Here is a 27,691-nt window from a genome sequence, read left to right on the forward strand (position 1 = left end):
AACAATTTTATTTCTAAGTCCGCGATCTCATTGGGGGCTCAACTTTGATTTCAGTTTAATTATTCTACAAATGGCTAAAAGGACATCATTGGGGAGACACGTACTATATAAAAGAACCCAAACAACAACTAGTGTTTAAAACATTTTGTATCTCAACGGAGGTAGCTGGCTGCTGATTTCAGCTCTGTCATTAAGAAACTATTTCACTTTTTGAGGTTAAAAGCTGTGGCTCAGGGTGCCTGGGTGGCTCAATCGGTTCAGCCTCTAACTTTGGGACAGGTCATGATCTCTCAGGTCATGAACTCAGCTCATGAGTTCAAGCCCCATGTCGGGCTCTCCACTCTCCGCACAGAGCCTGCTTCAACGCCTCTGTCTCCCTCACTCTCTGCCCCTCTTGTGTGTGTGTGCTCTTTCTCGCTCCCTCAAAAAATATACATTAAAAAAAAAAAAAAAAGGCTGTGGCTCAGTGAGAAAGATATTTTGGGTCAAAAATCTATTTCTTAAATTATAAAAGCGCCTTGCTCCTGCAGCACCTGGGTGGTTCAGCTGGTTAAGCGAGCGACTTCGGCTCAGGTCACGATCTCACAGTTTGTGAGTTCGAGCCCCACATCAGGCTCTGCGCTGACAGCTCAGAGCCTGGAGCCTGCTTTGGATTCCGTGTCTCCCTCTCTCTCTGCCCCTCCCCTGCTTGTCTGTCTCAAAAATAAATAAACGTTTAAAACAAATAAAATAAAATAAATAAATAAAATAAAAGCACCTTGCTTCCGTATTTTGAAAATGATGGATGGGGCAGAAAATAACACAGTGTTCTGCATCTTGGTTCCCAAAGGCATGAAGGGCAACAGTCACCTTTGGTTCCTATAAGAAACTAGCCAGAGCTGTGATCCCACTTCCTCGTCTACGGGCAAGGAGACACCGACACCGACAGGGACCCATCTCCATAGGGAAAAGGTGAGTGACACAGGCAGAAAAAAAAAGGAAAAACAATCACAAGGACGAAAAAGATATCACATCCCTGTGGCTACTTCTTTTCTAAAAAAATTTTTTTAATGTTTGTTTATTTTTGAGACAGAGAGAAACAGAGCATGAACGGGGGAGGGTCAGAGAGAGGAAGACACAGAATCTGAGCAGACTCCGAGCTATCAGCACAGAGCCCAATGCGGGGCTCGAACTCACAGACTGTGAGATCATGACCTGAGCCAAAGCCAGACGCTCAACCAACTGAGCCACCCAGGCATCCCCCCCATCCGTGGCTACTTCTGAGATAACTCTCATCTCCAGATCCTCCGCCCTGTACGTTTCCCAAAGTATCTTCGACGCTTAAAACTTCTAACTAAATAACTTTTCAGACGTAGCAAGAACACCAGACTGCCTCTTTAGCTATAAGGATAATGGCTTTTGCAAACGCCATCAATACCCCGATGAGAGAGGATTTGTGTTACTTCTAGCTGCAAATTATCTGCCATTCAGACAAAAAGCTTCTTTCTTTGGGCGCAGGATAAGAACTGACTAAAATTAACAAACAAAATTAACACACGGAAGGGAGCTGTTAGTATGAGAAAACACTAAAAGAACAGTTTTCTCTATGTTAAGAGCCATCAGACACATCGGAGGCCGCTAGCTTTATACTGAGAGCACATCTCCAATTCAGTGAGACACCTCTTCAGAATGCTCTTCTTATCTAGCTGATGCTGGGGTCTCCACTCGCTCTCCCGGCCTGGAACTTGCCCAAGGCCTTACCCATCACTAGTGGATCTGTCACTACAGACTCAAACGTCCACGTCAGATTCTCTAGTAGAGCATGCTCCCCACTGCCAGCATGCACAGAGACTCTGAGTTAGTGTCATCCCGACAGATACCGGCCACCAAGTAAGCGCAGGACACCCCCACCAAAGCTTCAACCGTCCACCCGCCCCGGACCACCAAAGGGCAGAGCACTAAAGCTACAAACGCCAGTTAGTATGGAGGGAAGCACAGCCCCGTCACCATGCGCTGCGGGCAGGCTGGGATATTTACTTGAGATTGACATCAGTTGTGATGGTCTCTGACTTCCCATTTGTAGCACTGCTATGTAGGAATAAATAAGCATTAATGGGAATGGAAAACAAATCAAACAATAACAATGAAGTGGAAATGCAAAATATACTTGACTGAAAGGCATGTCGATGTATGGTAAATTATAAACTTGGCAAAGGAAATTGGAAGGGGTAAAAAAAAAACTCAACGGCCAGCGACGAAGCATGAAGGACAACTGACGGGCCACAGAGCAAACCTGTTGACGAGACAGAGCCTGAACGTGGCTCCAGGCTGCGACACAGCCCAGCCCCGGCCCTGCTGGTAAAAGCACGCTCACGGACCAGTCAGCTGGCGGATGTTCTAACGTTCCCCAAGGCATTCTAGCGCTTTTGAGCATGCAGCCGGCCATTTTATCCGTTACGAACATAAATTACACGGCAGCCTGTTTTGTACATAAGTGCACAAATATCAAATGAGTTTGAAGGGGGTAATTCTAGGTGCCAGTGAGGGTTTGATCATAAAATTCAAGAGTTAGCTTAAAAGTGCTTTCTCTTAGACTTAAATAGCTAGAAGTGCCTTCTTTTTTCTAACTTTTAAATCCCAAAACATTTCTCAAGTTTGAGTATCAGTGAATGCCAGTGCCACCCCCTTCCTTTCCTGGTGCCTCCCCCAGTGACAGTGAAGGAGCCGCGGTCGGAGGGGCAGCGGGCCGACATCTCATAGGTCGCATGTGGGTGGCGGGTCTCTGGCGGGAAGTGGCAGGTGGGGAGTCTCACAGATGGCACAAGTAGTGAGGTCACGGGCACGTGAGTGGCAACAACCAGTGCTCTCACTCTGCGGTGCAGTGTGCCCCCGGCGGGCTTTACCCATATGGCATGCCAACAGGATTCCCTCCTGACCGCCCTTCAGCAAGAGTCATACACGGACGTGGTGGACGCGTATCCAAAACGAGAGATTCAGAAGTGATTCCTCTTTAAAGGGAAGAAAAGCTATCACTCTCTTTGTAACGGGCAAAAGCCACCATACGTTGGGAACTGCCCACGTCAATACTATGCTTTTTGAAAAAACATCTAGGAACAGTCAGAGGGAGAAGAGAAAGGCCCGAGGAGACAAAGTCCAGGAAGCGTCCACACACATGAGATCAGACACTGACTTACCGAGGAATGGCTGGGAGGCGAGAGCCGTTTTCGTCTATGAAGTGGCCCCCCGCGTTGAGGACCCAGCAGTGATGAAGGGACAGCAGGGCGTGTCGTGCGGTGGTAGGATTGTCCTTCCCGTTCTGACTGTCCGCGTTCTTCAGCGGGGAGAACTCATCTTCACGTAGTACTTCATACACCACAAACTTCCTGGAGTGGAGCCATACAGGAACCACTTTATCACAAAGTTTAAAACTGTAAACACAGCTGTGATCCGTCTACACAGCTAAGCCCTGGTCCTCAACAGCTGGTCTTAACCTGATTCCAGACGAACACTGAAAGATATCCTGCTCGTCCCTAGACTAAAGCTGGAATTCTTTTCTCCAATGCAAAAATGAGAAATTATTTTCACCCCAAACTACAAAACACTTCATCTTAAGTCAGAAAGGTCAGAAATCTTAATGCAAAACCCATGAGTATCTGTTCTGGGGGTGGGAAAGGGGGGAGGCGAAAAAAGATGCCTTAGAAGCCCACAGGGGAAGATGAATCTTATACAGCTAATTCGTCTTCTGCATTTGTACACTGGCCAAATTCGGAGCCACATACCTCAGCCTCGAATGTGATCTCTGATGGAGAGCTATAGAATCTAAAGTCATGTTCTCCGAAACACGTACTTCGAGGTAAGACAGCCTACACACAAACTGGGCCAATTCCCTAGCTCAACCTTTCAGTCTATTAGCCAAAGTAAGTGACAATTTTAACAAAATTTAACAATTTTGCAGGAGAGTCAGACAATAGACTAACGGGTGTAAAGAAAACATACAGGTTGGGGCGCCTGGGTGGCCCAGTCGGCTGAGCGTCCGGCTTCAGCTCAGGTCACGATCTCACGGTTCACGAGTTCGAGCCCCTGCGTGGGGCTCTGTGCTGACGGCTCGGAGCCTGCAGTCTGTTTCAGATTCTGTGTCTCCCTCTCTCTCTGACCCTCCCCCGCTCGTGCTCTCTCTCTCTCTCTCAAAAATAAATAAACATTAAAATTAAAGAAAAAAAAAAGAAAGAAAGAAAACATACAGGCAACTCAAATCATACTCCCAGGTTGGCGCTTTGAGAGAATGATAATGAGTCTCGACAGGACACTCACAGCCACAACGCCACCCCTCACATACATGCTCCCGAGTGTTTGCAGAAAACAGCGTCCTGGCCTAACGGAGTGAAAAGCAACATTTCAAGACCTGTAGCTAATCTTACTGGTGCTGCTGAAAACATACTTTGCAAACTGGAAGATGTCAAAGACGAATTTTTCCATCTTTATTCCATTTGGTTTGTCTGGCTTAATTAACTGCCCCTGGGAATCCACGTAGGGAATCTTCTTTTGAGCCACATGGTGCTGCAACTGAGGTTCATAAATACTGAGTAGGGGAAAAAAAAAAAAAAAAAAAAGACATAATCACTTTCCGAAGTTAAAATGCCAGAAAATCCTATAATCACACTCAGGCACAAATGCACCCACGACCTTGCTAAGACTGTCAAAGTGAAGCGCATCTGGGAAGTTTCGGTTCACGTTTAAATATGAAGTGAACAGATTTCCCTATCCACCTCCTTAGTTTTAAAAGAATCCAGTAACGATCTCCACGTTAAAGAGCACACACCACAGCTCACACCAATGTCTCTCCCAGTTTCCATGTCTTCCAAAAAAGGTTCTGTTCTTTGCCCCAACTTTCCCAACCGAGAGCCCCTGAAGTGTGGAATGGGAAGATGAGGATTGACAGTTGTTATGGACAAATCAACTAACACAGCTACAAAGCGCAGAGTGGGACGGGAGATATTGTGGAACTGGAGTCAATACCCTACAGTAAAGCTCAGGAACTTTTTGAGAAGTAAACCATCATCGTGAATGTCTAAAAGCTATCACGTGAAGCAGACAGTGAGAAGGTCCTTCCCTTAACAGACCGATGGATTAAAGAAGCTTCTGATGTTATGCTTTTATCCCACCACGCTGATTTCCACCCAGGTCTCCGCTTCCTTTCCCTACTGGTTCCTGAATGCTAGTCTGGGAGCCAGCTAAAATTGGGCGGGCAGCCTTTCAACACTAGATGACCTGCGTCCACCAGCAGGAATTCTGAGGCCCTAGACGCAGGGCAGACAGGCTCCTAGAGATGTGCACCCTATCATGTGCAAACAACAACAATGTGAGATAAATTTCCACTTGATGAGGGTGATCTTCAGGGGAGAAGATGAATTCCACAGAATAAGGACTTGGGGTGTCTTCCTCCTTCTCAAGTGACTTAGTTCCTGAGTAATGACAGAAGAATCTATCTTGCTCATACTTGACAACATCTCTCAGAAACGGGACAGTGAAGAAGTGGTTGGCAATGTTCCCCGCATTGAACAGCAGTCGCCCATCCGAGCTTCGTTTCTGAGCTGTTGCCAGGGAGATCTCACTATATTCCACCACCTGGTAGACTCCGTCCACTCGGCAAACCACTCCCACGGGCTCCGTAGGGTTCGTTTTCTCCACCACCTGCCCCAAGAAAGACAGCAGCAGGAAAAGAAATACGATCAAATGAGATATTGGAGATTTGCCATTTTCAAAAGCCACACCTACAGTTTTGCTTACATTGTCTTTAAGGCATTAAGTCAAAAGGAATCTCTAACTGCAGTCCACCACCTACCCATCTTTATATTCTTTGACAGACTACTGTCCAACTGGAAATGAAGTAAATTATCTCCTTCCTGTTTATCACCTAACTAAACCATGGAAGAGAAATGCCGTCACACACACAGAGCCCAGAGGAAATCACATTTGACTGGGAATAATTAAATGAGGAGTCTACTTCCCCGCAAATACCTTATTTTAATTAATTTACCCTTAACGACACTCAACGGTTGAGAATAAATGAAATGAAATTTCTCTGGGATTCATTAATACAAACGTAAGGCATTTGGTCTCTCATTTCGTATTGCCTGAATCATTATTTCATTTGAAAATGGTGCTTCTTTTGTTTTCATTCATGAATACGGCATGTTCCTTGTTTTTCCAGGAGTTGGCGAGGAGGTAGGGGGCGTCAAGGCAGGCAGGTCACTGGGATCTGGCTCCAACTTCAATCAGAAAAGCCTGCCCAATACTTATCTGTTTTGCATGTTAGACTTTGTCTGAAGTTGATTCTACGCTTTAAAGAAAGTTTGAAAACCAGTGACTTGATCATCTATCAATGGCTCTAGGCTGGGGGGAGCTGAGAGAAAGGTGTATACCTAAATCACAGGGAAATGTAGAATATGTAATTTAAGAAGAAAAAAAACCCCTCACAAGTGATTCTGATACCCCACCACCCTAATCCAACACATCACTGACCTAAATGAAATGTTCAGAAGAAAATTACGTTAAGCACTGTGTGAGATACGCTAAAATAAAATCAAGATTCAGATGAGATGAATACCCGACAGAAGATTCAAACAACGGGAACGTTTTAAAGATACTGCTGTCTGCCCTGTTCAACTAGCAATCCAGCATGCTTTGGAGTAGTTTGAAAAATCTGTCCCCAAACTAAAAAGTCTATCCTAAGCACACATGAAATCCACATCAATAAAGTTAAAACTTTTCCTCCGCAATTGATTTCTTAAAATAAACCCGGCCAGCGGCAGTCTCCTCCAGACAACCAAAGCCACCATTGAGGACTTCGTTTACACAGCAATTACAGCGACAGGCACAGAGTCTAGCTCGGTGAGGCAGGGCTACCGGGCACGGAAGTCCGCTGTGTGGTTTCACTGTTTGCCACCCTGAAAGGAGCACACTGTTCAATTTTCTACCAAGGAAGTGGATTACACTGGGGGGAAACATACAACAAAATGATTTCCATCAATCACAGGCCTATGTGCAATTCTAATCTATCAACCCCTCACCCTCACCACCTCCACAGCTGGGGGTCTCACTAGACACGGAATTTGGAATAGAGTCCTCTCGCTCCCATTTAAACCTACACACACACACACTAGATTTTCCAGTCACCTCTGTGTGCCCCTACTCCGACCAGCCATAGAGAACAAACCTGAGCACATTCACACTTTACGGTTCCCAAGCGTTAATCTGTCAGTGAAAGATGTGCTTCTATGACAACTCTTGACCCTCCAAATATTACAAAAGTCTAGATTACAGAAGAATGCATTTGCAAACTGCGTAAACGGAAGGTCAGTTTCCATTACACAGAAAGTTAGACAGCACAAAATTAAGAAGTTTGCTTGACTTTCTCCAAGGGAAATCCTGAAAAGCTGAGTTTGAAGTACCACTCCAAGCTCCAAGTTCAAGCTCAAAGCTCAAGCAACTGCTCTACAGAGTGACGACCTCCAGTTAACAATGGTTCCTGCCCGGTTAGCGCTGGGCTTCTGCAAACCACTGCTCTAAGTCTTTTCTCAAGGTTCTCACTCCACGAAAAATACTGAATTCCCGAATTCACAAAGACGGGAGCCTTTTAAAGAAGTAATGAAAAGAGTTCCACTACCACACTATGAATAACTCCCTAATTCAGATGTTCGTAAAAATATATCTCGACATCTTGGTTTTCAATTAAAACAAAAAGGGTGGGAGGGCAGATTACATAAAGGCTTTCTGCCATCTCTAAAAGTTTTTAACATACACCCAGTCTTACCGCAATTTGACAACGGAGTAGTCCATCTGACTACGTGGTCACTCACTGAGTGACTTCTGCATTATGTTCCAGACACAGAACTAAGCGGGAGGACTCAGAGTCCTGGAGAACCCACAGGTGGTGGTGAAGAGGGACAGGTTACACCTGTATCTCTGTGTGACCAGTATACTCACAAATAGTAGTACATCTAATTTCAAGGTTTTTAAGCTGTCGGCAAAAACGTAATCACTCCTAAGAGTTTGGTTTTATAATGTGATAGCATACTACAACCAGGAGTTGGGGAATGTGAATTCTAATCCTGTTTCTGTGAATGGGGATGAATGACCTTGAGCCTGGAGCTCACTTAGAACTGGGCCTCAGAGTGCTCGTTTCTGAGATCAAAGGGGCTGATGAGATGATCTCTGAGGTTCTTTCCAGGTTCACCACTCGGATCGTATAGAATTTAAATTGACCTGAAGCCCAGAGCAGCAAAATTAAAGTTTCTGTTTTAGAAGGAAGAGTGACACCAAGCGGAGCAAAGTCAGAAATACAGTCTAGTTTGTTTTGTTTTTTTTTTAAGGCTCAGCTACTTAAAATGCCCTGTTTCTATTATAATTTAATAACCATTTACAATACAGTGCAGATACTCATACAGTATTAAAACAGAGAGAGGTCTTAAATAACAGAACCAACTTTCTATTTTCAGAGTCTAGAAGAGTCTTACTGGGGTCTACCAGTTTAATTTCTCTAAACCCGCACTGGTAAATTTAAAACTTCAGCATTTATGGCTTTGCATTAGATTTACAGATTAACTTTAAGAGAAATGACATCTTTATAATAGAAAATATCTCAAACCAAGGCTACGATATGCTTTTTATGGTATGCTTTTTAAATCCAAATATTTCAAATTTATATCTAGTCTAATCTGTTTGTGTCAGAAGCCTGTATTATATAGCTTTTGCTTTTGGCAGAAAGGTCTTCCCTTCATGTCAGTATTTTTTTCTTCTAACATTTTTATGGGTTTTTTTTTATACTTAACTTTGTAATCCATTTGAAACTGATTTTGGTATGAGCTTTGAGGATGAGATTTTACTTTATTTTCAGCCAGTTATCTCATTCATTTCCCCCACCGATCTGAAATGCCATGTGTTTACATACAGCATTCTTACATGTACATGGATTGATTTCTGACTGCTCTACTCTGTTCCATCAACCTGTCATTCTACTCTGGTTTCAGGACTCCTTTTTTTTTATGTACAACCCATTTTAATACCTGGTAGACTGTCTCCAACCCTCCTCCCTCCTTCTCACCTTCTCTCAGCATTTTCCTGGCCATATTTACATGTTTTTTCTAAAGTTTACGATCATTTTGTTAAGTGTTCCCCAAATAGTCTCACTGGGACTTTGACCAAAATTGTGTTATACTTTAATTTGGTGAGAACTGATACTTTTACAGATTTCCAGAAAACAAGTATTGGTATTAATATTTTTAAATCTTTCGCAGTGTTTTCATGTTCTCTATTTTTTCCTAGAAACACGACACGTTTTGTTCACTGCCACATAGGCATGCCTCCTATATCATCATCTGTGCAACTAAAACAATGTTGAAAAGAAAATGGCAAGACCAGTCTTGTCACATGGCGATACAGACCTCCCCGCTTTTTCCCACCCACCCCGTCTATCTTAATATTAGTGTGTTATGTTGATGGCTGTCAAGCAGTTAACAATCTCCTTCATTGCCCTTCTCTGCACATTTCCATCTTAATCATAAGATTACCACGAGGTAGCTTGTCAAATGCCTTGCTGAAATCTACATCTGCTATTCCCACCATACTTCCCTTCCTCCTACTCCAGCAACTTTGTCACTGGAAGAAAGTGGGTTAATCTGATCAAATACAACTTGATATTTTTTTAACTTTTTTTAATGTTTATTTCTGAGAGAGAGAGAGAGAGAGAAGGTGCAAGTAGGGGAGGGGCAGAGAGAGAAGGAGACAAAGAATCAGAAGCAGGCTCCAGGCTCTGAGCTGGCAGCACAGAGCCCGACACGGGGCTCAAACCCACGAAGCGTAAGATCATGACCTGAGCCGAAGTTGGACACTTAACCGACTGAGCCACCCAGGCGCCCCAAACACAGCTTGATATTAACGAATCCATCCCAGGCCTAGTGATGATCATTCACTTTCCCAGTACTTAACAAATCATCCACACACAAGCACAGAACATTATTTCTAGAATCAAAAGCTGCCAATTTAAGAGAAAAAGCAGGTGGGGGATAATTTAGTTACTGGAGAGAGAGAAAATATTCCAATCACCCTAATAATTCTAGTTTGAGTCCTGGAATATACATCCTGACAGAGCAAATCCACCTGGAGCCTCGCTACGGTTGGGAAAGGTGTTACCTTTGCACCACAATCTGCTCCTTTCTGGATGCAGAAGCCAATGAACCGGGGGTCTGCCACTTTCACCAGGATGTTGTCAACACAGTAGACGTGAATGCTCCAAATGCCTCTCTGTTCCATGTCCTCCACGATATTCTGGGCTGCAAGTGCCCGATAAAGACCACCATTCCCATCTGGGAAATAAAAGAGCCCATTAGTAGCACACCAAAACCCATTCAGAAGGTACCCCCAAACTGTTACCTGGGCTAATGCTGTCAAACTGGGGTGAAGAGCTCTGAAAAGCAGTTTTACATCACAGTGTCAAGAAAAGTATCCGTAAGGAAGAATGGGGGTGTCAAAATATTAGACTACATGACTGTGAAAGTAATTTAGCAGAACTGAGAGGATAACGTTAATGCAGGGCCAGGCAACCCAAAGACCATACGTCTCTTTTTAACTCAGCCCTTTTAACCATTTAGCCCATAATACATTGGGAAATATAAAATTATTTATCAGGTAATGATTCTTTCATAACATTTCAAGCGTTGCTAATATTTGTACGATTCAAGTTAGCTCTGTGTTTACAGCGCCATCACTGACAATTTCCCCCATCTCAAAAATAAAAATACATGAGCATATTATACCAAATAACTCATTAGGAAACCAGGTTAATATGAAGGTCAGATTTAAAATAAATATAGGTAAAAGCCTCTTCTTTCACATCTATTTTTAGTGCTGCTTTAATGTACTTCTTCCATCAACACTCGCAGCCTCAGCTTGAAAAACTGGACAACTGTGGGGCACCCGGGTGGTTCAGTCAGTTAAGCGTCCAACTTCGGCTCAGGTCATGATCTCGTGGTTTGTGGGTTCGAGCCCCGCGTCAGGCTCTGTGCTGACCGCTCAGAGCCTGGAGCCTGCTCTGGATTCTATGTCTCCCTCTCTCTCTGCCCCTCCCCTGCTCTTTCTCTCTCTCTCAAAAATAAATAAACATTAAAAAAAAATTTTTTTAATTGGACAACTTTTTTAATTGGACAACTTTTAATTGGACTTAAAAATAAAGTGTTCCATAATTAAGAAGGAAAGAAAGCATTAAGATGACACAAAAGCCTATAGCTGGAGACTACCACCGTTAACACTATTATTTGTCCCCTTTCAGCCTTTCCTCCAAGCAAAGATTCACATAGATATGAATCTGTCCACACGGTTATTTTTCTAGTGGGGATCACAGTCAGGGTCGCTGCATGTGTCTACACTGGCAGCGTGCCGACGGGTCTAGGATCCTCTAGCAGGCTGCAGCGGGCACACGCCACCTGCAGGAGCTCAGAGCGGTGGCCCAGCCATACTGGGCGCGCAGCGTCACGCTTCCCATCGAAAGTTAACCTGAAACTACTTCTCTGTGTCATTTAGGCCTCCACAGTTGTTTTAGGACAGTTTGAGAACCATTACTATCGATAAACTACATTTTAACCTCTTATTTATGAAACAGTAAACGGTTCCCAATCTTTCACTACGAGAAGTAATGTAGCCACGAACCCTGCTGATGTAAAACACTGGGTAAAGACACCGAGTACCCCACACGCTGCCCAAGTTGCTCTCGCGGGCAGACATTCACACTGTGAAAGTGTACCATGTCACCCGCTGGTATTTTCAGTTTTTTTAAATCAATACCAAATGGGGATACAACTTTAAATATGAATTAAACATTGATTTTTTAAATCCAAATCACTGGGGTGCCTGGGTGGCTCAGTCGGTTAAGCATCCGACTTCAGCTCAGGTCATGATTTCATGGTCCATGGGTTCGAGCCCCACATCAGGCTCTGTGCTGACAGCATGGAGCCTGGAGCCTGCTTCGGATTCTGTGTCTCCCTCTCTCTCTGCCCTCCCCCACTCAGGCTCACATGTGCGCACACTCTCTCTCTCTCAAAAATGAATACACATTTTAAAAAGTTTTTTAAAAAAAGGAAGAAAACCAAATGGAAGGACTTATGTTACTACCATTTCCAGTCACCCTTAAGTAAGCATGCTTACAAACCTGGAGCCATAGAAACCTTGTTCTTGTCTTCCAAAATAATCTTCCCATCAAAACTCATGGCAGGGAGCATTCCCTGCTGAAAAAAGATTACATTCTCTTTTTTTAAACCAAAGTACTTGTGCTTTGTGAAGAATTCCTTTGTGGATTCCATTGTTCTGCCACTGGTCATTATATACCTTGCAAGAGAAAAGTAGACCTTCTAAGCCATAGGGTCATGTGAATCAGGGCACAATTCAATCTTGTCTATTTTCTAAGCTAAAAAAAAAAAAAAAAAATCACTGAGCACACTGTCTCTTTGTTCTGACCTCCTTCATCCTCTTCCTGGATAAGGGAGCATTAGAGGCTACCCATGGGGAATTTCTTCCAGTAATTTCATCAACCTTTACATGTAAAATACGTCTATGTGACAATATTACACGTACCTCCTGCAACAGAGAGCCTGTAACTGGCTTAAAAAAACATTTTAGAACTCTGTGAAAGGTGTATTCTAAATTTAAAACTCCTATTGTAAATAAATAGGGAGAAAAGGGTAAATGTAATACAGTATAATGATCTCTCATGGTTCTTTTTACTAAAGTTTTGAAATGTAATCTGGGCTCTGCTCACCCTCCATTTAAAATCATAAAAGTGTAAATATACTCTCTGTTTTCACAAAAATCCAACCCCCGCTAGTATGGCAAAGGAGGAAAAAACCCTATCTAAAACCACAGTTAGTGACTATAGTAGCTCCTGCCCTTACTAGAATGTAAACCACATACATATAAGGAGGGATTTTTGTCCGTTTTGGTTGCTGATCTATCCCCAGTACCTAGAAGGAGGTATGCAGTATCTGTTGAATGAATAAAGAAAATGGTGTAATTTCCCACCATACTAGGTATCTGTCTACTTAACAAATTATCCTGGGTATTTTGAACTCTGACTACAAAGAGGTGGCTAAATCACTCTGCAGCAGAAAAGCACAGAGATCCTGAGCTGTGAGGAAGAAGAGGGAAGAAAATCCAACATGATGGCGGGAACCAGGGCCTTAAACAGAATACCGGCCACTCAGAACACAGACGTCCCGCAAAACCCCCCGAAGGAATCAAGATGAAATAAACAGTTTATGGCCAATACTCACGTTGAGAAGAGCTAGCAAAGCTGGGAAATTTACCAACAGCCTATTTTTAAAGGCATCACGGAGCTACAGAAGCAACATGGATGGGAACTAAAATTCCAGACAGTGAGAATCTTTCCAAGAGGGGCTAAGGATACGCAGCTGCTGCCTTTTCCTGGGGGTATTTGCCGACTTGGGATACAGGCTAGTGGTAGGAACTCCAGCTTGGACCAGGCGGAAGGAGAGAGAAACCAACAGAGCTTTGGTTGGGTCACATGGGGCTAAAATAACAAGATCAGGGACTTGAGGGATCTCAAACACACAGCTGGTTTCCCCCTCAAAATGTATTTCCAAAGCTGCTCTGGGAAAGAGATTTAAGAGCCAAATCAAAAACTTTTACAAAGCAGAGCAGAATTTCCCATAGTCTCTTGGTGCTCAGGACACCGACACTGGCCAGGGTGAGCCCTAGAGCACAGCTTGCCAGCAGGCCCTGGGGATCCAGCGTGGCCCCCAGCAGAGAAATCAGTGGGGCTTTCAGCTGGTGTGTGTGGGAAGGGTGGGCTGTGGGGAGAGCGAGATAGCCTGGTACTTAAGGATAGGGGTTTCTAGACTGTGAGAACTCCTGGAGTGCCCAGAGCAGCGACTAAAAATAGACCCGTATCTCATCATCATGAAATTTCAGATGCCATAGATAAGAAGAGACCTTAGATGCTGGCCGGGGGGTGTGTGCAGGGAGAGACCGGGAAACAGAATGGCAATGGACCTGTCAACAACAATGATGGAAACAACAGAACAAGACCTTCAAATTTCAGAGGGAAACTGATTTTCAATTAGAAATTTATACATAGCAGGGCACCTGGGTGGCTCAGTCATTTAAGCATCTGACTTTGGGTCAGGTCATGATCTTACAGTTCGTGGGTTCGAGCCCCGCGTCGGGCTCTGTGCTGCCAGCTCAGAGCCTGGAGCCTGCTTCCGATTCTGTGTCTCCCTCTCTCTCTGCCCCTCCCTTGCTCGTGCTCACTCTCTCTCGCTCTCTCTCACACACACAAAATACATTAAAAAAATTTCTTTGAAGAAATTTATAGTTAAACTACCAATCAGTATCAAGTTTCTTTTTCTACACTGAGAAAACCCAATGAGTCCCCAGAGGTACTCAGGTAGGGATGTAAAAGTGGGAGGCGAATATATGCTGTGCATTAAGGCTACAGTGATCATCTATCTAGTTATACTACAGATTACTTTTAGACAGTAAATTACAGCTCCTGGGAAAACCATTATTAACAGGAAACATGTCTGCTTATGAATAAAGTCTACATGTATTTTGAATATCATAGACCGATATATGTTCACACACTCTCCCTTAATGAGGCATATCTTACCATGGAATGACACATTTGCTGCCATGGTATTTTTCAGCTAACTGTTGAAGCTTCAGGATACGCTCCGCCTGAATCTGAAAAAGCGTCTTGTGAGACGGCAAACCAACATCATACATTCCCTTGGGATATGCAACACCAAGTCTCGTCCCCTGCCCGCCAGCTAGAAGGAGAACTGCCACTTTGTTCTGAGAAATCTGGAAAAGTCCTAGAAAAGAAAACACTTGTATCACAAAACCTCCATAATTCAGCACTTAGGATTACTCATATAAAAAGTAGCAGCAAAGAATCACCCTATTTGCCTAAGGCAAAAAGAACAAGAAATAATCATCAATAACTATAGCTATCTTATTAATGAAAACATTTTTACTATTAAAAAATTGTATAACTCGGGGGGCACCTGGGTGGCTCAGGTCATGATCTCACAGTTCATGAGTTCGAGCTCCGTGTCGGGCTCTGTGCTGACAGCTCAGAGCCTGGAGCCTGCGTCGGATTCCGTGTCTCCCTCTTCTCTGCCCCTCCCCCACTCACACTCTGTCGCTCTCAAAAATAAATATACATCCAAAAAAAAATTTTTTTTTAATTATAGAACTCACCAGACACCAAATAATGAATAATATGCTTTAATGAGTTAAAAACTTTTTTTCCAGTAACATCACAAGGCAAAGCCCAACAGAAGGTCTTACAAGTACCTGACCGCTTATTAGATGTGGCAAGTCAAGAAAAAGGATAAAAGAAGATACCCAGGCTTCAGGATAAATGATGATGGTACTAAATTACCTCCAGCCCTATAAATCGATCAGTAATAAACAATTAACTCATCAATGAGCATGCAAACTTACCAGACACGTCAACCTCCAGTAAATGTACAGAAAAGAAACCCGCAGGAAAGCAAGGCGGTATGGTGGTCAAGAAGGCAGGACACCTGGGTTTGCAACCTAACTCAACTGAAAAAGCTTAGAGGATCTGGCTGCAAAAAGGCAGCAGGAGACTCTGGGGGGTGATGGAAATGTTCTATATCTCGACTGGGGTGGAGGTTACATGAGTGTATAAACACGGCAAAAGCTCCTACAACTAGTGCATTTGATTGTATGTAATCATTCATTAACAGAATGGATTAAGATGCACCCGTGTTGGGGGATTTTTAAGGGCCATCTACACCAGCTCACAAGAATGTGAAACTCAGAGTCTTTCTGTTGATGATTTAGTTCTGTTGCCTGCAAGCCTGTCGGTCTCCATCAGCTGAATACTCAGCAGTAGGTAAGAACCAAACATAACGCCTGGATAAAAATATTATTCTCTGAATTAAAGTAATTCAAGATGGATTTAAGATCCAAATGCAAACACGTAAAACTGTAAATGTTACTAACCACAGAGGCTCTCGGTTTGAATTTAAAACAAAAAAACCAAAAACAAAATCTTGCCCTCTGTGGTTTCTAAGAGCCATCTCATTATGCGAAGCCCCGACCAGGTCAGCATCACAAGGCAAAGGAGCTTATGGGGAGAGGCAACACAGAAGCTGGGTCTCTGGGAAGCGAGAAAAGCCGGAAAATGCCAGATGAGATAAAGCAACGGTTGATGGGTTTCGTTCTTGTTTTCTGAATCTCACACTTGCCTTAAAATCCTCAAACCTGTGCACGAAGCTCGTCACTACCCAGAACTGCACACCGGCCCAGAGAAAGCAGTGGTAGCCAGCATCCATTATTATTATTTTTATATCCCTAGTGACACAGGTTTGTCTGATTCACCAACTTTGTCGTTACGCTTTTGATGTATTAATGAGGCCTTCCGAAAGCTAATATGCTAGTATATCAAGAACGTAAAGAAATATTCTAAACAAATCCATTGTAAATCCAATTGTAAAACTGGATTGTAAACAAATCCATTGTAAAATCCAAACTTTCCCCAGTCCTAATTCTACAACCTATCTTCAGTAGGAAATACGTATAACCCAAGGATAGGATACAGCAACTATCCAGCTATCAAAAAACTTGAAAGGACATTGGATATCCCCATAATTTTCACTTCTGATGTGAAGCTAACCTCAGCTACCTGAGACCTAATTTTCTCTCTTGCTTCCTTGCCCAGAGGCAGAACTGTCTTTTTTTTTTTTTTTAAATGTTTACTTTTGAGAGAGACGGAGACAGAGCACAAACAGGGGAGGGGCAGAGAGAGAGGGAGACACAGAATCTGAAGCAGGCTCCAAGCTGTCAGCACAGAGCCAGATGCGGGGCTCCAACTCATGAACCTGGAGATCGTGACCTGAACCAAAGTCGAAGGGGCCGACTAAGCCACCCAGGCGCCCCCAGAACTGTCTTTTTATACTCTCCATGGCATTTCATTGTACCCTATCAGAGTCTGTTAATAAGATCTGGAGTAACATGAGACCCTAACTAGTAACCGTAATCGAAGAGGTAGGTCTTATTTCCCCCACGTCAGAGATAACAGGCTCAGAAAAATTAAAGGTCTTGCCCAAGGTCACAACACTAGGAAAGCTGAATAAGGCTTGGAACCTCACCCCAGGCCTATTCGCCATGCACTACACTGCCCCCAGCCTCTCTCTTCACACCCAAACACTGAACAGATAGATACATTACAGCACCGTAATTTTTAGGGTGTAAACTTCCCTTCCTATCTCTTTCTCGCCCTTTCTTCTCTTTTCCACTGAATTCATGAGAAGTGCTACTTTTTTTTTTTAATCTCTCTTACCTACCACCCCACAAGGAAAAGCCGCAGGGTCGAGCTCACATTCTCCAAAATTTGCCAAACACTGACCTCTCTAACAGCATCCCACATCTGCGTCCCCCTGAAGCAAGCACCACAGCCCCCAATGTAACAAAGACTGAGATGAAGTGAAGCATTCCGAAGGGAGCAGGGACAACACAAGGCAGGTTTGAAAACGGTTTTACATTTGGTTATTCCCTGAGCTATCAAAGAAACCACGGTTTCTAGGGAAGAAATTTAATTCTGCTGTCACTGACCCAAAAAGCATTATTTTAATGAAATACAGGGCCATAATCCCTTACACCTAATTCCGTGGGTCAGATTTGCTGACTCTTGACTTCAGCTCAGATCATGATCCCACGTTTCAAGGGTTTGAGCCCCGCATCAGGCTCTGCACTGGAGCCTGCTTGGGATTCTCTTTCTCTCCCTCTCTCTCTGACACATGTGTGCATGCTCTCTCTCTCAAAAAAAAATAAACTTTATTAATAAAAAAAAAAAAAAAAGATCTGCTTCAGAAGGCAGAACTCTTCAAACTGTAGAAAATGAAATATAGTACATACACAACATTCTATGTTACCTCCAGCAAATCTGAGACTGGACCTTGTAATCCCATTAAGTGGGATAAAGTTCATCAATAGTTTTGTGTCTTTTCGGGGCGCCTGGGTGGCTCAGTCAGTTAAGCGTCCGACTTTGGCTCAAGTCATGATTTCACGGTTCGTGGGTTCAAGCTCTGCATCGGGCTCTGTGCTGACAGCTCAGAGCCCAGGGCCTGCTTCAGATTCTGTGTCTCCATTTCTCTCTGCCCCACCCCTGCTCACACTGTCTCTGTCTGTCTCTCAAAAATAAATGTTGAAAAAAAAAGTTTCATGTCTGTTCAAGTTTGGTTTTGCTGCAAACCAGGCTTTGCACCTTTCAGAACTGCAGATAAGTAACTTTGGTCTGTCGGAACCCTCACATACCTCCAAAGGTGTCAGAATCAGAAATATTTCTAAACATCTTCAAAAAAAGTCCCAGATAAATATTGTGGACACAGAAGCCTTTGTTCTCTTTGTCGTATTTATTTTCTTCACGGAGCACATGTGTTTTAAGTTGTTTCATTGTTAATGTGGCTCTAGTCCTCCTTTCTGATGTCTTTCTTTTATCTTCGGTCCCAAGGTCAATTATCTCCCTCAGCCACCTTGCCCATGAATGGTAAGAGACTGCTCCCGGAGCCAGCCCCAAGTCCCAGCCTCATGTCCCAGCTCAGGTCACCTGATGACCACCCAACACCAACCAGTGCTTTCCACAGGCTCTAACCAGTTATCACAGTATCACGGTCTACACTTTTCTCTTCCCTGGATGAGTTCCCTAAAGCACTGCTTCATTCCAGTTCTCCAAAGTTTTCAGTTTTACAGCTCTCTACCCAGCAGCTCACAGTGGCCTCCTTCTTTAGTCAAATACATGCTTCCTAAGCCCCAGCCTGCCATGCTTTCTTCAATCTTTTTCCCGTCTGCGGACCTGATTACCCATCCCATCACCGTGACCGAATAGCAGCACTGAGATTATGCCCGTGGGGTGTACAACTGTGGGCGGATCCACGTTCAAGTCTCATCTCCGTGGGACCACAGCTATTCCAATGAGTTACAACACAATCCACACGTATTGACAATAAACAGGTTTCTGCCTTAACCTCTTCCTGCTTATGCATCTCACTGATGAGCAGAGAAAAACGTGAGGACAGAAAGAAGCCCGTAGACCAGCTGCATTTTAAGAACCAAACGCAGCTACAGATGCTGAGAGCAGTATCAGATCGTGCGTTCGCTGGCTGAAGCCCTCCTCCACCTCAGCTGCGTCACTGCAATAAAAGTGCAATGTTTAAAAAGTGTGTATGGGGCGCCTGGGTGGCTCAGTCGGTTAAGCATCCAACTTCGGCTCAGGGCATGATCTCGTGGTCCGTGAGTTCGAGCCCCGCGTCAGGCTCCGTGCTGACAGCTCAGAGCCTGGAGCCTGCTTCCGATTCTGTGTCTCCTCATCTCTCTGCCCCTCCCCTGCTCATGCTCTGTCTCTCACTCTCAATAATAAATAAACATTAAAAAAAATTTTTTTAAGTGTGTAACACATAAATTAGTATCTGTCTTACAATGACAGATAAAATACTGCTTGAAATTAAGCAGGCCAATAAAATTAGGTAAGCTGTTTAGTTACATGGCAAGAATACTTGATTTCCAACTGTTTTTGTCACAGCATAAACTTTACGTGGGCACCGGGGCACCTATCGGAAAAATGTTAATTATTAATGTACTTAACCCATGTGACAATTAGGAAATTATGAGCTTCTATCCCCAAACTTCTTCTGCAGAAATATAGAAAAAAAAAGGAGAAAGTACAGCCCTGTATCATCTCTCCATCCTTCTACTGCAGGGCATTTAATGACTTTCCCACAGAGGGGACCTATTATAGACCAAATCAGAGGTTTAAAAAAAAGAAAATCAAGCCTGAACGAGCAGTTTCCAGGGCTGGACATCTCTCTCCTTGGAGAGTCAGGTGTCATAGGCCCAACGGCCTGAGAACTTTTCCTGATAACATTTATAAGAAACAAAGAGAAGGGTGAACAGCGGCCTGAAATAGGTCAAACGCTTCCTGGATAACTTCCGGCTTGGACTAGTTCCTCTCACACACTCTGACTTGGGCACACGCCCGAAACAAGGAGGACAGCACAGGTGCAGGCGAGGCACAGCACCTGCCAGAACTTTCCATCTAAAATGTCAGCACTCCCAGGATGATGAGTCAGGTAAACAGGCTATTCGACAAGGGGAAATAAAGGAAGACTATCCAAGAATGTTACTCGAAAAGATATTTTAAGTCTTTAACTTTTCAGAATAGTAAAACTATTACTTGGGAGATTAACCATTTCCCAAAAATGTCAAGTACAAAAAGCAGACTAATAAGGGAAACCGCTATTTGAACCAGTTTTAGGTACTGGAGGATTATTGTGAATCTCATTAGGAATAATAATAGCATCGTGAGTAGAATATCCGTATACACAGAGATGAATACTGAACTCAATTAGGGTAAAAATAACATGATGTTTGAGATTTCTCTTAAAGTATTACAGCAAAGAAAAAGAAAAGGAGAGATAGATGATGGAAGAGTAGCAAAATTTTGGTATTAAACAAGGTGATACATATGTGAGAGTTCATCATACAGTTTTCATCTCTAAATATTTGTTTCAAAATATGCTTGAAACTTTTCATGACAAATTCATAAACAAGCCACAAAATTATACACAAACCATAATCCCAATGTGTGTGTGTATATAAGAAAATACAATCAAATAATACTAGTGAGTATTTCTCTCTGACTTGTGGGATGGCAGAGATTTATATTTTTTCTTTATAATTTTTACTTATTTTTCCAATTTCTCTAAAATAAGCATGTTGCTTTTAGTCTTTTTAATGTTTATTTATTTGTTTTGAGAGAAAAAGAGTGCAAAAGCTGGGGAGGAACAGAGACAATCCCAAGCAGGCTCCATGCTGCCAGGGCAGAGCCCTACGTGGGGCTTGATCTCATGGACCGTGAGATTACGACCTGAGATGAAATCACGAGTCAGCCGCTTAACTGACTGAACGACCCAGGTGCCCCGGTACGTGTTACTTTTAAAATAAAACAAATCTACTGATAATATCACTGCACTAGATTCCAGAAAACATAGGAGGTAATGTTATGAATATATTTTTTCTAAACAGTCCACTTACTTTTCTACCACAGTGCTACAGTAGAGAAGCACCATTCAGATTAATTTTATAAATGTCTCACAGGCAAAAGAGGCTAATATTAGATATTAATAGGCTATTATAAAAGTGGAAGACTGTTTTGTGCCCGGTATAAGCACACATTTCTTTGATAAAGATGATTCTTTTAATCAAGCAAACATATTTTCTCAACGTAGCTTTACTAAAATGACATTCTCATAGAAGTTTCTAATTACTTCTCTCTCCAGATCTCAGCTTTGTAAAATAGAAATTTTTCAGTTACTCCTCTACATTCCATTTTCTACAACTGGCCAGAACGCCTTAAGAATTAAATTAAAGGGGGGCACCTGGATGGTTCAGTCAGTTGAGTGTCTGACTTCAGCTCAGGTCATGGCCTCATGGTTCGTGAGTGCTGGGCTCACTGCTGTCAGCTCACAGCCCGCTTCAGATCCTTCGTCCCCCACCCCCGTTCCTCCCCTGTTCACATGCTCTCTCTCAAAAATGAATAAACGTTAAAAAAAAAAAAAAAAAGAATTAAAGGGGTGCCTGGCTGGCTCAGTCAGTAGAGCATGCGACTCTTTTTTTTTTTTTAAATGTTTATTTTTGAGGGAGAGAGAGAGCGAGAGCGAGAATGAGCGGGGGAGGGGCAGAGAGAGAGGGAGACCCAGAATCCAAAGCAGGCTCCAGGCTCTGAGCTGTCAGCACAGAGCCCGACATAGGGCTTGAACCCACAATCTGCAAGATCGTGACTCAAGCCGAAGTCGGACACTTAACGGATTGAGCCACCCAGGCGCTCCTGGAGCTCTTGATCTCAGGATTGTAAGTTCGAACCTCACACTGGGTGTAGAGATAATTTAAAAATAAAATCCTAAAAAAAAAGAATTAAATTAGAATCCGATCTCTCTTCAACAAAAAGCACAGTGGTCACTTATGTATCGATCCTTCAGAAATAATTTTCCACCCTAGGTGTGAAAATGTCCATTTTCGTGTCAGTAACCACCAGACATTCTGAAAACACTGTACAATGCTTTAATCTCCCCCATCCTAAGGAGGGGAAGCAGGGGGCATTGTCTTTGATACAACTGCCAGGATCTTCCTCCTATCTGAAATATAATGATTAGAATCTCCCCAATGGCAATCAATCTCTTCCCCTCGGTAACTTACTGCAAAAACTTTACTTTGTGATCAATTTGCACACACGTGGAAGTTTCTGGCTAGTGAATGAAGAGTGACAAAGTCTCCTTCTTCACCCCTACTGTTTAAACCACAAATAAGTATCGTTCCCTTGACAGTCAGCCAAAAGGCAGTTTTGTACTTGCTTGTAGTGTAGTTGGTTGCAATAGTTCCAGATTTCAGTTTAAATGGAAAGTCATACGTGTAGACTACTAGTCCCACGGATTCCAGCAAAAAGATCAAAAAGAAGACTCCAGTTATAGGAGGCTTTGATCGCTGCCCATGGTCCCCATTACATAAAGTCAAAGCTCTGGCTTTTCCATAAAAGTTACTTGGAAGACTTCATCTGCGTAAAATCACAAGGAGAAATCTAGGCAGCTGGGACACCTGAGCGTATAAAGAGCCCCGCATGACTTCTGCTCCGTTGTAGTAGCCTTTTTGAAACCCGGGGATGGAAGCAGAGGATTAATGAGCCCAGGGTTGGTAAGGGCCAGAGGATCACTACAGCTCCCCACTCAGAAGGATCCACCAGGAAGTCACTCTCTCACAGCTTAGTGGCAGAGCCCGATTCTAAGAAGAGAGGTTAGCCAACACCAAGCACTTCAGATCTAAAAGGGCACCTCCTAGAGATCACCCAATTATTTTCAGTATTTTTTAAATAAAACTTCGTGTAAAGATCAAACACATAAAACATGTCAAAGGAGAACTGCTCTTAGTGGGGAGATGAAGGCGTTAGAGACCAAGCTGCTTAGTATCCATCCCCCCCCCCCCCCCCCCCCCCCCCCCGGCCACATGAGAAGTCTCCCCAGCAGTGGAACCCCTTCCAAACACAGTTTGGAAATCAGTGAATGTGTATGCCCAGAGAAAGATATGGAGAGGTATACAGAGGTTGATGATGGCAATCATCTTTCTTTTTTGTGGGGGCAGGGAATGCCAAAGAACGCAAGACAAAATAGGGGTGCCTGGGTGGCTCAGTCAGTTAAGCGTCCAATGGCAGCTCAGGTCAGGAACTCGCGGTTCGTGAGTTCGAGCCCCGAGTCAGGCTCTGTGCTGACAGCTCGGAGCCTGGAGCCTGGAGCCTGATTCAGATTCTGTGTCTCCCTCTCTCTCTGCCTCTCCCCTGCTTGCTTGCTCTCTCTCTCCCTCTCTCTCTCTCTGTCGATCTATCTCAAAAAAATAAACATTAAAAAAAATGTTTTTAATAGCAACAGTATGGTACAAGTACAGACTACAAGACTGTATCTACAATATTATTACACATCTATAAAAGTAAATATACATATAATCAAGTACTAGGTGGCAATGTGAGCAAATAGAAATAGATTTGATAAGATTTAGGGCAATTTCTCTGCAGTGTTTCTGTTATTTTCATATTTTTTTTGCAATAAAGTAACATTTTTTAAAAAGGAAAAAAAAGTATCAGCCCCATCTGTTCATTCCAGAGTTGAGGAAATGAGGTTTGACAAGGAGCATGTACAAACACTCGAGGGCCGAGCTATACCACGTAGACAACTCTTACAGAGGGGCAGCGGCCTACAAAAACCACAGCTCTTAACTCCACCAAAAATGGTACACTTCAGCTATTCTGCCATTCTGAAAGGCAGAAGTAGAACTAGCTATGGGGACAGACGTTATGATACACTTTAGGAGAAGAAACACTGAGACGATGCAACATTTATCAACCAACGTGTGACTGCAAAACCCCGTTCTAAATGCGGTGCGACGTAGACAGGCAAGGAGGACACGGGCTGTTCTTTAGGAGTCTACTATGTAACGTCGAAGACAGACATAAACAGCTCGTAATCTAAGAAAGAACGGAAGCAAAGCGAAACACGAACAAGGAACTCCAACATGGCTCGCTGAAGAAGTAGTCATGATCAAGGAACCTTAAAGAATGAGGACACGTTGTCCACACGGCAGAGCCACCACACTGCACAGCACAGCTCGGGGAGATGGCCTTTCAAGGTGATCCGGCCACACAGAGAAGGGGCAGAGGCCGGTCCAAGGTGCTTCTTTTTAGAAGCGCAAGCAAAGAGCAGGAAAGACATAACGTTCAGGGAGAGGTGAATTATTTGGTCCAGCTAAGATGTGTGGGACAGGAGGCATGGATGGAAGTACAGGAGACCAGGCTGGAAACACGGGCTAGGGAAGGTTTTTAGAGTAAGCCAGCATGAACTGAAACATTTAACTTGTGCTTCAGGATGGGAAATGTAGAAGCATGGAAATGAGCAAAGAGACTAGAGGCACATCAACACTTGAATGAGAAGACCGGGGAACAGCAATGAGAAGGGGGGTGGGGATGACGCTGCAGAAGTCTGGGCGACATCATCTGTCACTTTCTGATCAGTCACCTGGTTGAAGGGAAGAGGAGAGTCCAAATAATAATTACATGATCCGGCTACTTTAATACCGCCGGTGTAGCTCATTACAAACTTACTTAATGTATTTATTTATGTTTATTTATGTTTGAGAGAGAAAGACAGCAGGAGAGGGCAGAGAGAGAGGGACAGAGAGAAAATCCCAAGCAGGCTCCATGCTGCCAGCACAGAGCTCCACGAGGGGTTCGAACTCACAAACCGTGAGATCACAACCTGAGCTGAAATCAAGAGTCGGACGCTTAACCAACTGAGCCCCCCCAGGCGCCCCTCATTACAAACTCTAAAATGAACATTCCATGCCCATACCTTCACTCTCCCAGGCTTGCAGCCGATCTTGGTCCCTGGTGGCACTGCCCAGCACCTCTCGAGGGACAGGCTCCATGCGGGCATCCATTTTCTCTTGCTGAGACGACTGGTTAAATCCTTCAATGGCCTTCTGGAAAAAGAAGTTCAGCTCCTCAAAGTTCATGGCCTGGAGCTCTGCATAAAGTTCTACCTGTTGGGCTTCATCCAGCTCATTCCAGAACTGTAGCAGGTGTTCCTGTCCAGCTTTGGACAACCTGACTTTGAGATCATTAACATTCATAATGCTCTGGTGGTGGTGAAGACAGAGGTATAATCTCTGGGCCTGTAAACCTACAAGAAAAGAGGAATCAACAGCAGGTCAAAGTCCAACCTCAAAACCAGAGCTTTTCCTACTGCAAATAAGTACATTAAAGAACACTTGATATTAAAGAAGTTAACTTCTGCCTTTCCCTCACAAGATTTGTGACAGATCCAACTTGTAAAGAGGTAAACAAACATTTCTCCAAAGAAGACATCCAGATGGCCAAGAGACACGCGAAAAGATGCTCGGCAGCACTCAACATCAGGGAAACGCAAATCAAAAGTACAGTGAGATATCACCTCACACCAGTCACAATGGCTAAAACAGAAAACACAAGAAACACAAGTGTCGGTGAGGCTGAGGGGAACCCTTCCTTGTGCACTGTCGGTGGGAATGCAAACTGGTGCAGCCACTGTGGAAACAGTATGGAGGTTCCTCAAAAAGATAAAATACAACTACCCTATGGCCCAAAAATCACACTTCTGGGTATTTACCCAAAAAATACAAAGCCACTAATTCAAAGGGATACATGCACCCTTATGTTTACTGTAGCATTACCTACAACAGCCAAATTGTGGAAGCAGCTCAAGCGTCCATCCACAGATGAGTGGATAAAGGTGTGGTGGGGAGTGCGCGTATACATAAGTATATATAATGAAACGTTATTCAGCCATTTGCAACAACATGGATGGAGCTAGAGAGTGTAACACTAAGCCAAATCAGTCAGGCAGAGAAAAACAAATGTCATATGATCTCACTCATATGTGCAATTTAAGAAACAAAACAAACAAGCAAAGGGGAAAAAAAGAGACACACACAAACCAAGAAACAGGCTCTTTCTTAACTGAAGAGAACAAACTGACGGTTACCAGAGGGGAGAGGGGTGAGGGGATGGATGAAATAGGTGATGGGGATTAAGGAGGGCACTCATTGTGGGACGCCTGGGTGGCTCAGTTGGTTAAGCATGTGACTTCGGCTCAGGTCGTGATCTCGTGGCTCATGAGTTTGAGTCCCTCAGTGGGTCTCTACTGTCAGCTCAGAGCCCACCTCAGATCCTCTGTCCCCGTCTCTCTCTGCTCCTCCCCTGTTCGTTCTACCTCTTTCAAAATAAATAAATAAACTTAAGGGGGAAAAAAAGGAGTGCACTTGTCATGATGAGTACATGATGAGTACAGAATTATTGAATCATATCGCACGCCTGAAACTAATATAACACTGAATGTTAACTATACTGGAATTAAAATTTGTTTCAATAAAAATAAATGAAAAACTTGGAAGACAATAATCATTAGTATTACATGCCAAGTACTGCACTAAGAACTTTACCTATGTGGTCTCATTTGATTTTTGCCAGCTATACAACACAGGTACTGTTATCTTGATTACTTTACCAGGGAGGAGACTGAGGCACAGAGAGGCAACACAACAGGGCCAACAGGCAGAGCAGGGATATGAGCCCAGGCGGTCTAATTCCAGGGTACACACTCTGACTAGCCCACTCAGTTGCCCCTGACCATGAGCTCCCACTGAAAGAACATCTGACTTCTTAATACACCAACTGTTCTCCTTTTTGCAATAATGATGGAAATGATTCTGTTGTATAGAGAATATAACAAAATTCAAGATGGGACGACTTATAATCACGAAAAATACGTTTTATTTCAATAACAACTTCTAGAGAATTTCTCTACTAAGAATTGAACCCTAAAGGGACAAGCAATGCACACATATCAACAGATAAGACCATGTAATATATATAACAAAATGTTAAAGTGCGTAGTACTAAACAAAACCAGAGGAAGAGGAAATATTTAGTCTACTTGCCTACTACAGATAAATGCAAGAGAAGGCAGGCATTGTCTAGAAAGAGTTCACAAAGGACGCAAGATCAGCTGTATCTCAAGGGCTCGAGCAGATTACAGATAAGATGAGAAAGCGAGCAGGACAGGCATGTGTGACAGAGCAGTAAAGAAGCTGGAGCTTTCTGCAGAATGATGGGAAGTGATGGAGGGCAGGGCTAAACCACGAAAGCCTCAACCGAAGCAAAGGGATTTAGACCTAACAGTAACAAGATGCCGACAATGGATTACTCAAAGGGCAGTGTCACCATACTTTAGGGAAAGAGCAATAGCATAAAATAGATGGTAAGGAGGGACAACGAGAAGCGGGAAAACAAGTTCAAAGACAATCACAGGGATAGAAGGCCAAATATCTGAACCAGACTAGTTGCAAAGGAAATAAGTGGAAAGGGGAAAACTTTGAGGGTCGCTGTAGAGAATCATCACACCCTTACAACTGCTTAGAAGTGAAGGACGGGAAAGACAGGTACCGAAGAAACAGCCCACTATCTTCTACCTTTAGAACAGTGGTAGGTAACATACAGGGTAGTTCAGAGCAATATTCTGGAGTTCCGCTGAGTTACTTAATG

General features: G+C 43.5%; 1 protein-coding gene across 6 annotated transcripts in view; it reads right to left on the reverse strand.

Annotated features, from left to right (window-relative positions):
- UAP1 (UDP-N-acetylglucosamine pyrophosphorylase 1) overlaps positions 1 to 27,691 on the reverse strand; it is a 48,841-nt gene that overhangs the window by 15,308 nt on the left and 5,842 nt on the right. For 3 of the 6 annotated variants that reach the window (XM_049635259.1, XM_049635260.1, XM_049635258.1), the window contains exons 2-9: positions 24,963 to 25,292; positions 14,654 to 14,858; positions 12,182 to 12,357; positions 10,171 to 10,343; positions 5,477 to 5,670; positions 4,418 to 4,558; positions 3,174 to 3,362; positions 2,017 to 2,067 (exon numbers count right to left, since the gene is read on the reverse strand). In XM_049635259.1, coding sequence (XP_049491216.1) covers positions 2,017 to 2,067; positions 3,174 to 3,362; positions 4,418 to 4,558; positions 5,477 to 5,670; positions 10,171 to 10,343; positions 12,182 to 12,357; positions 14,654 to 14,858; positions 24,963 to 25,242 — 1,409 coding nt within the window. In that variant the 5' untranslated portion in view covers positions 25,243 to 25,292. The remainder of the gene's footprint in view (positions 1 to 2,016; positions 2,068 to 3,173; positions 3,363 to 4,417; positions 4,559 to 5,476; positions 5,671 to 10,170; positions 10,344 to 12,181; positions 12,358 to 14,653; positions 14,859 to 24,962; positions 25,293 to 27,691) is intronic. The other 3 variants (XM_049635261.1, XM_049635262.1, XM_049635263.1) reach the window with 3 other exon arrangements.

This window comes from Panthera uncia, chromosome F1 (genome assembly GCF_023721935.1).
Source record: "Panthera uncia isolate 11264 chromosome F1, Puncia_PCG_1.0, whole genome shotgun sequence".
NCBI lineage: Eukaryota > Metazoa > Chordata > Mammalia > Carnivora > Felidae > Panthera > Panthera uncia.